Here is an 8,700-nt window from a genome sequence, read left to right as displayed (position 1 = left end):
ATCTTTTTGTGGATTCGAAATTAATTATAACGCGATTTTGAAGATTTAAAGATTAAGCCAACTCTCGCTCAAATTAAAAAAAAAAATAATAATAAAAATTAAGGATTTTGGCAAAATTCCAACCTCCTTGAATGTGGAAACCAGTGTTTTTGGAGATAAAAACAAGTTGCGTACACTGTACCTCTAAATCCAGCGGCTCCTTTACAAATCTATCTCTCTCTTCTCCCTCTTCTCTTAAATACCACTTCTCCCTTTTCTTTCTTCCTCCATACCCCATCTCTCTCCCTCTCTCACTCAAATCCCCATTTCCTTTTTCATATTCTTCCAAAATGCGGATGAGTTGCAATGGATGTCGAGTTCTGCGCAAGGGTTGCAGCGAGAATTGCAGTATCAGACCTTGCTTGCAGTGGATCAAGAGCCCCGAGTCCCAAGCCAACGCCACTGTCTTCCTTGCCAAGTTTTATGGCCGCGCTGGCCTCATGAACCTCATCAACGCTGGCCCTGAACACCTTCGCCCTGGTTAGTCTCCGATCATCGTCATGATTCTTTATTTTTTTGTAGTTGAATTACGTGGAGGTGGTGAAATAAAAAATGAACCTTGTTTATCATCCTTTTGGTTGCAGCGATTTTCAGGTCTCTTCTTTATGAGGCTTGTGGGAGGATAGTGAACCCGATTTATGGGTCTGTTGGGTTGTTGTGGTCCGGGAGCTGGCAGCTCTGCCAAGACGCCGTCGAAGGTGTTCTAAAAGGTACGTCGATCACTCCGATCAATTCTGAAGCGGCGGCCAATGGACATGGACCTCCGTTGAAGGTTTACGATATTCGTCACGTGTCCAAGGATGAAAACTCTGCTGCTTCTAACGATGCCAAGCGAGTCAAGACGCGTTGTCGGGTTAGGAGAGTTGTGAAGCCGAAAGTTAGTAATAACAACAAACCATGTCGAGGCGTTGGGCTCGGAGCAGCAGGGAATGAGCTGACTCGGTCCATGAGTCACGGGTCGTCTGTAAGCCACTTGTCGGAGTTGGCAATGGTGGACGGCGAGAGCAAAGAGACGGAAAGCATGGTCTCCGAGGAGACGGCTGAGGCTTCGCTACTGTTCAAAGCCGAGCCGGAGTCAGCCGCGAAGAGCAATGGAGGAGTCCAGGATCATGCAACTAGGGAAATGGCTGGACTTGGACTGGAGTTGACCCTGGGCCTTGAGCCGGTGTCTCGTGCAAGTCACGTGGTACCAGTGAAGAAAAGGAAACTCGAATCATATGGGTATTCGTCATCGGAAGATGACACGTATAATACAGAGCTGGGACTAGACTATCCAGCTTGTCACTAAGAAGAAAGAAGAAACCTACTAAAAAGTAGTGCAAGAAGGTCCAATTTTGGCGGCTCAGCTCAATCCATCGGCTATTGTTTAGAAGAGAAGTCGGTTCTTTTTTCTTTTTCAACCTTTGGCTTTGTCTTTGGGACTTTTTTTTAGAAAAGAAAAAAACTGTACAAACTTTGTTTTTTTTACAAGGTAAATCAATAGAGGGATCTCGTTGTAATCGTCACTCGCATTCCCTACTTTATATAGCCATAAAAATCGGTTCATATAGATTTATAATGTAAATTAAGAGCGAAATTCACTGTGAAATTATATGCAATTACATTACAGATGTAATTAAATCTGGTTTTAAGTTCTTTCAGAGAAAAAATTTTAGCTGAATTGAATTTATGTGAAATTTATACATTTGCATTATAACAAAAACCTGGGACGGAGGAAGGTACAAAGACCAGGAGAAAAGGGTCATGTAGGTGTCGGGATTGTTCTGCCACCTCCAGGAGAAAAGGGTTATGTAGGTATCAGGATTGTTGTGCCACCTCCATGCGCATGTCTTGCACCTGTTCAAAAAGTACTGTTGTCTACACGATATATAGAGAGAGAGAGTTATAAAGGAACCATTGAAAGCCAGTAGAGTCCTTATGATACTGATTCTGTTGTTAATCATAAGCGACACTGCATATGAATACTGATCTTTTGCTGTAGCAGCAAGCAGCTTGCTGGGTCCGAGTGATGTAAATGGTTTCTAGGGAATATCGAAGCTCTTGCTTATTCTATCTGCATTCTCCCAAAAATAAATGCAACTTCATAACGGATCCGTCCTCATATCAATTTCTAATTTGAATTATTTACACTCTGAATCAAAATAATTAGAAATAAATGGATTAAATTACATTTTTTATATAATTTTACTACTAAATAATGAAAAGAATACTTTTCATAAAAAATATATAATTTTTTCTTCTTAATCGTAGTGATAGGCTGCTCTATATCAGTTAATTATCCTATAAATATATATTTTATATTCAACTTCAACAAGCATCTTGAAAAGGAAAGGGCATACAGGAGAGAGAGATTAAAAAAAAAAACCCTTATTTATTGATCAATAAGTCCAGCTGTAATATTTCCAATTGTCCTTAGGAAATAAGACGGATGTGTGTGATTACGTGTGATAGTCATAAACCATGTGACGTGTTAGATGCTTTAAATTCTTTACCCACCATCTCAGCACAAGGGTTTAGCGAAAAGGTAAGCGGCTAAGGAAGACCTAATTAAGGCAAATTCTTGCGTGGTTAATTATTTTCTTAATTATTGCTGCTGATCTGCCACTATCCCAACATTCAAACTCTATTATTTGCCAACAGCTTCAGTTTATTATTAAGGACATCACACTTCATCTCGAATATTTTGGATTCGAGTTTTTCTTTTTCACATTATTTATTTAATTATTACAGATAGGTTTTACTACAGTCATAATTTTGTTAATTGGATTTCTTGACTTTTTTTATATATATACATAGGGCTTAAAAGCCCAACTATAATATGCAAAAGGACGAATAAGGGTCCATGATCTTTAGCCCAAATGCTTATGGCCTTTCACAGAAATAAGGAAGTGAATTGTGAAAGGCGGCCCATTCTGTCCATAGTCCCGCCCTCGCCCTCTCTCCATGGAGATGGCGATTCAACTTGGAGAGCATCTCTAATTCTCTGCTGCTGCTGGCGAGTGGCGATCAACTCTTTCCCCCTCAACTACAAGCTAATTGGTCCAAATTTTGAGCTTAATCAAGCATTTCAATTGGTTTTCCCATTCCATTGTGTTTTTCAGGTGATTTCTGGATGTAGAGATTTTGAATTTTGCTCTTGTTTAACTCTAGCTCATTTTATATCCCCCGTTATCTTAATCTATTATTGCTGATTCTTTTTATCTAATATTTATTTACTATTGTTGCTTTTCTGGGAATCTGTAAAACCTATGAATATGATCCCTCATATGCTTATCTAAAATTTTCCTTTCTTTACTTTATATGACTTTATTTTATCATTAGTATTGATCCGGTTATGGGAAAAATTTTAAGCCTACAGGAACATTGTAGATTCTGGAGTTTATGGAGCAAAATGTACCTTCAGCATTTTGCTTGGAAGCTTTGGTCGCTAGGAGGACATTTGAATATGATCCTGTGTGCCATGAATATTTTGGGATGTGAAGTTTTCACCATCTCCTGTCATGAGATTCTTGTAAAATCTGCCTTCTTAATGTTTCCCTGTAAAGATGTCTTCATAACTAGCCTATTCATTTTCTGTTTTCTCATTTATAGTACCTTCAAAAATAACGTTGATTGGTAATACCAGTAATATCATTTGCATGAATAACTTATAACTTCTCAATTTTTCTTTCTGAATCATGGTACCTTTAATATATATGAACCTTTATTTGTTTAATGTCCATAACAATAACTATGGCTATTTGTGAGCTAGTTTCTTGCACATTTTTAACCGGGATTGATACTTAATGCATTTGATTTCCAGATGATGAAAGTCAGTTGTTTCTGTAGGACGGACCAGGTGCCACTTCCTTTTTAGTTTCCTTGGCAGTGATATTCTGAGATCCATAAAGTATAGTGCCTGTGTAAGTTTGGTTAGTGATGAAGATGTTTCCTCCCTTTTATCCATTTTCCTTTTGTCTGCTAGCCAGGTCTGACTGTTTTTCTTCTCTGACCGCTTTTCTGCTACAGGCCACATGTAATTTCTCCCGGCGTGAGTACTGTTAAAACTGCGAAAGCCACATCTCTGGACTGTGTTTTTCATGGGTAGGCCCGCGCAGTTAGTCAAGCCGGTCCGCCTCTCTTCGTAGGGCTGGGTCAAACGATATTGGGCTGGCCTACTTGCGAGTGGTTTGATGGAATTTGGACCCGTAACCTTCTCCGGAACTAAGTCTCGTCCAGGGAAGCCCGGCGGTCACCGGGCACTATGCATGGGAACAAGTAAAATTTTTTTAAGAAACGTCAAAACAATCAATTCAAGCGGAAAGGGTCTATAGAAGAGGAAAATGGAACAATTTTAGACCTGAAGAATCTTCAGGGAATTCGCTTCCTGTTGATACTGTTTATCAAATGCTCTATCCTTAAGGAAAAATTAGGGTGTTTACTGTTTAGTATTATTGGGAAGGGTGGAAGCATAATTAAAGCCCTAAGGGAAGAGAAAAAGCCAAGATTATGGTTGCTGATTTAGTTCCTGGTTCAGATGAAAGAGTAATTATTATTTGTAGTTCTCCTGAAAATAATTCAAGGAACCATAACAGTGATGAGGATTCAGCTATAGAGAATGAACAGGATACCATAGAGCCTCATTGTGCTTCTCAGGATGCTCTTATGAAAGTTCACGAAAGGATTCTTGATGAAGATTTTTTTGGTGGAATGACATCTGATTATAATAATGAGCTGTATTGTCACAGCACGACTTTTAGTTCCAAATAATATGGTTGGATGTCTTTTAGGCAAACGTGGAATTGCCATCTAAAGATTGCGAGTCTTACTTCAGATCATCTTCCCTGTTGTGCTATGAGCATTGATGAATTGGTAAAGTAATATTTCTACTCCCTTTGGTTCTTTCAGTTTTACTGAAATTCATCTCATAGCATCTGCGTGCACCTGACCACAATTCGTTTTCTTCGTTTCTGCTTTTTCCCAATGCAAGCATAGGCTACTATGAAAAACCTTTGCCTTCCAGGATTTGCATAGAAATGCGTGAGTTGGTAAAGTTTTAAAAATGTTAGGCGACTATTTGATAACCAGTCATATGATAAACCATAATGTCAGTAATTAGCATTAGGACTATTTGGTTTTGATTTTGGTACGGATTTAGCTATGGACCAGAAACCGGAACCAAACTCCAGTTCTTTGATTTTCAAGAACCGGACTTAGAACCAAATTTCGATAATGTTTCGGTACTGTTCTAAACAATTTCGCTAGTTCATTTTGGATTATTTTGATTCTGTATTAACTTTAATTTTAATTTCAATTTCAGTTTACATCTTAATTGTTACACATAAAATATATTATTTTTACATTTATTTTAAAATAGTAAATAAACAGCATCAAAATAACAATAAAAAAATAATAATAGTAACATTTAAATAATAATAATATTAAAATTAATATATATTATATATAATTCTCGGTAAAACTATTATATTATTTTATATATAGTTATTAATTGTATAATTTTGATTAAAAAATACATGTGTAATTAATATTTAAAAATATATTATATTGCTAATATGTGATTCACTCATATAATTAAAAGCTATAAAGTAATTAATACATTTATAGTTGAAATAATAAATGCATACGCACACAAATATATATATATAAATTCTATTACTATACTTTCAGACATTATATGTACCTAATCAATTTAGGTAGAATAAATTATAGTTAACCATTTAAATTATTTAAATTATATAGTTAGAAATTTTCAGTAACTAATTAGAATATGTGGTTATTTTGTAATATTGTTAATAACTATTTAATGGTTAAGAGAGTGTTATATTTAAATTATATGAATAATTAAATTTATAAAAGTAGATAGATAATATTAAACATAAAAATAATCAAAGGGATATATATATATATACATAATGAACTAAGTTTTATTGAAGTTAAATATTAAACGGCTCACAAATAACTTATTTTCGTATATATCTTTACTTATTGATAGTTTTTTTATTATATATTATTTAACACTTTATAAAATTAAAACTTGAAATTTTTTAAATAGAATTATTTAATTTTGGTAATATAATTTATAAAATTATAATTAAACTATATGATATATGAAACATATTATTGAAATTATATAATGGAACTATTATCATTAAAGTCATTAAAATATATATATATATATAAAATGAGTTTTTTTGGTGTGGTTTCAGTTCAGTTTTGATATAATTATTAACAAAGAACTAGAATCATAATAAAATAGTTAAATGAGTTAGGTTCGAATATGATTTAGTATGGTTCTTCTGTTCGGCTTGAGATACTTAGGAAATTGTGCACAAGCTAAATTAGTATTAATGTGTCAAATGCAATCTATTATTATTATGTAAAAACTTAATGTAGTTGGCCATTTTATTTAACCAAATAGCTTTCAGCTGCTCTCCAATAACCATGACAAACACCTCTTGGTCAAGTTTGTTGCTGGGATATGGAGATTTTACATATCATGGAATAATATCAGGACACTCCCATGACCAGTTAATGGCTGGTAGTTATCCTGTGTTCCTTTTTTTTTATCCGCATAATCCCTGTTGCTCATATATTAGAAAGGTTGACTGCTAATTGCTCCATTACTGGCCTACTGACATAATGAGAGCAAAATTGAATTATTTATGAAATTGGCCTATATCTTATAAGGAACTTTGGATCTGGAGGTTTGAATCACTACTGTGTTAATAGACAATATTCTGAAATGTTTATTTCTTGCAAGATTGTAATAGCATTTTCTGTAAATTTTAGGTTGCTGGAACAAGGACAAAGCTACGAGATCCTCCGACTGTGGCCCTGAAAATTTTGTTGAATCCCGTCGATCTTCTGAGTGTCTGAATGCTGCACAAAGCTTTCTCCAAACCTTTGTGGCTTCTTCTGGTCGGTACATGAATGCCCAACAAGGTTCCTACCAAAACAACACAACTGCATAGCAAAGCTCCTACCAGAATGTGAATTCTCAGCAGAGCACCTATCAAAACATGTATGGTCTGCATATCCTATATCAGAGCATGAATGTGCAGCAGCAGAGGCCCTATTCCTCGACTGCTCAGCAAGGTGTCTACATGAATGCCATTGCTGCTCAGGCTACCTACCAAAACACTAGTTCGCAGCAGGGCACGTATCACTACTGATTGCAATTTGTGAATTTTTGTAACCATACTTTTCTTTCAGATTCTTAATTACAATGGCGGATCAGCCTGCCTAAGGGACAGGATAAAGTAAAGGTCATTTAGTGCGAGACTTTCTCCTAGGCTCTTTGAGGTGGTGAAGGAAAATTTGTGGCTGAGCCATGCTTGTGCAAATTGTTTAACATCTCATCAAAGTAGAGGAATATACGAAGATTTTTCTGATACTAGATCTGTGTAGAGAATTCAAATGTTATTGTTGTTTCAAAACTGAATCATTAATTTCTGCTTAGGAATTAGAATCCGTTGGAGTTCAATGTAATTAGTAGTTTGAGCTTTCTCTGCCTTGCTAGGTACAAGTTTCCTGGATCAATTCTGTTTTTCCTTGTTCAACAGAAAAAAGGGGTCGTATACTGTCCTTATTTTATCATCTTCATTCATTTATTTATTTATTCATGATTATGGTGGGGTTGGATTAAAGCTTTCTCATGGATTTATTTTATTTTTTCTTTTACTATTGTGGACATGTTTCAGAAGGAATAGTCAAATCGGGCAACAATTATTCACTCAGCACACCATTTCTGGCAAGAAGAAATAGAAAAGCATACTGATATGGTTTCCAATTCAGAAAGCTGGGATATATCACGCACGACTTTTCCACCATTTTCGCTTCATAGAAGTCACATCAGATGGTAGTAAGTGATGAGCACGACCCATATGAATCACTTTCCTACTGATAAATGAGATTTATTCCTTAATCAGGTGTCACAGGTTCCTAATTTGAGCGATTAATCAGCAAGTTCATTATATGAACAAAAGGTCAGCAAATTTATTTCTTAGTTCCGCTGCTGTGTTTTATTTATGTTCCGCTGCCCCCAGTTGTTCCTTGTTTATATAATATTTCAAGGACACAAAACTTTTTGATCCCGCAACTTGGAACCATACAATATTGGTACCATCTCTAGAAATAAGAATGGAATTTAATGCCAAATTTAGAAATACATGCCATAAGTTGAGTATTTTTATATACAATCTGCAACTTAATAGCAATGTTGAATAATATCTGGTAGCCATAGGTGAATGGTAATCCATGGTGGACTTGCACCGTGTTCGGTTAAATAAAAGGGACGAAACAAAATAAGAGACGAAAATTATTAGTTGAAAAAAATAGAGTAAAATATGTAGTTTCTTTTTTTTTTTCTTGATTATGAGGAAAATAAATTTATTTCTTTTGTTAAAAAAGATGAGGTAATTAGAAATATTATTTTGAATTTATATTTACATCCTTCATTTTAGAAAGACTTTCTTTATATAATAATTAATTTATATGCTCAATTATTATGCAATAATTTCAAATAAAAAATTACAAATAATATATGTGATAAGTATTAAATAATAGATGGGGATTTAAATGAAAAGAATAAACATCAAGCACGAGTAGCGAAGAATAAACATCAAGCACGAGTAGCGAAGGCAATAAGTACATTTGCAATAA

At 35.0% G+C, this 8,700-nt stretch overlaps 1 protein-coding gene and 1 long non-coding RNA gene across 3 annotated transcripts; both read left to right on the top strand.

Moving 5' to 3' along the window:
• The first annotated feature begins 219 nt into the window (after window positions 1-219).
• LOC110621292 (LOB domain-containing protein 41) lies at window positions 220-1,544 on the top strand. The gene is made up of 2 exons (XM_021765520.2): window positions 220-519; window positions 624-1,544. Exons 1-2 carry the CDS (start codon window positions 330-332, stop codon window positions 1,325-1,327), a joined length of 894 nt encoding a protein of 297 aa, XP_021621212.1. The 5' UTR covers window positions 220-329; the 3' UTR covers window positions 1,328-1,544.
• A 1,406-nt stretch (window positions 1,545-2,950) lies between these two features.
• Window positions 2,951-7,586, top strand: LOC110622668. Of its 2 annotated transcripts, none has more exons than XR_002489150.2 (2): window positions 2,951-3,140; window positions 6,829-7,586. It is a non-coding gene; the product is annotated as an uncharacterized LOC110622668 (long non-coding RNA). The 2 variants fall into 2 exon arrangements; XR_006350948.1 differs by lacking the exon at window positions 2,951-3,140 and adding an exon at window positions 4,053-4,895.
• The last annotated feature ends 1,114 nt before the right edge of the window (window positions 7,587-8,700 follow it).

Source organism: Manihot esculenta, chromosome 1, assembly GCF_001659605.2.
Source record: "Manihot esculenta cultivar AM560-2 chromosome 1, M.esculenta_v8, whole genome shotgun sequence".
NCBI classification, from domain to species: domain Eukaryota; kingdom Viridiplantae; phylum Streptophyta; class Magnoliopsida; order Malpighiales; family Euphorbiaceae; genus Manihot; species Manihot esculenta.
This window is presented reverse-complemented; position numbering and strand designations above follow the sequence as displayed.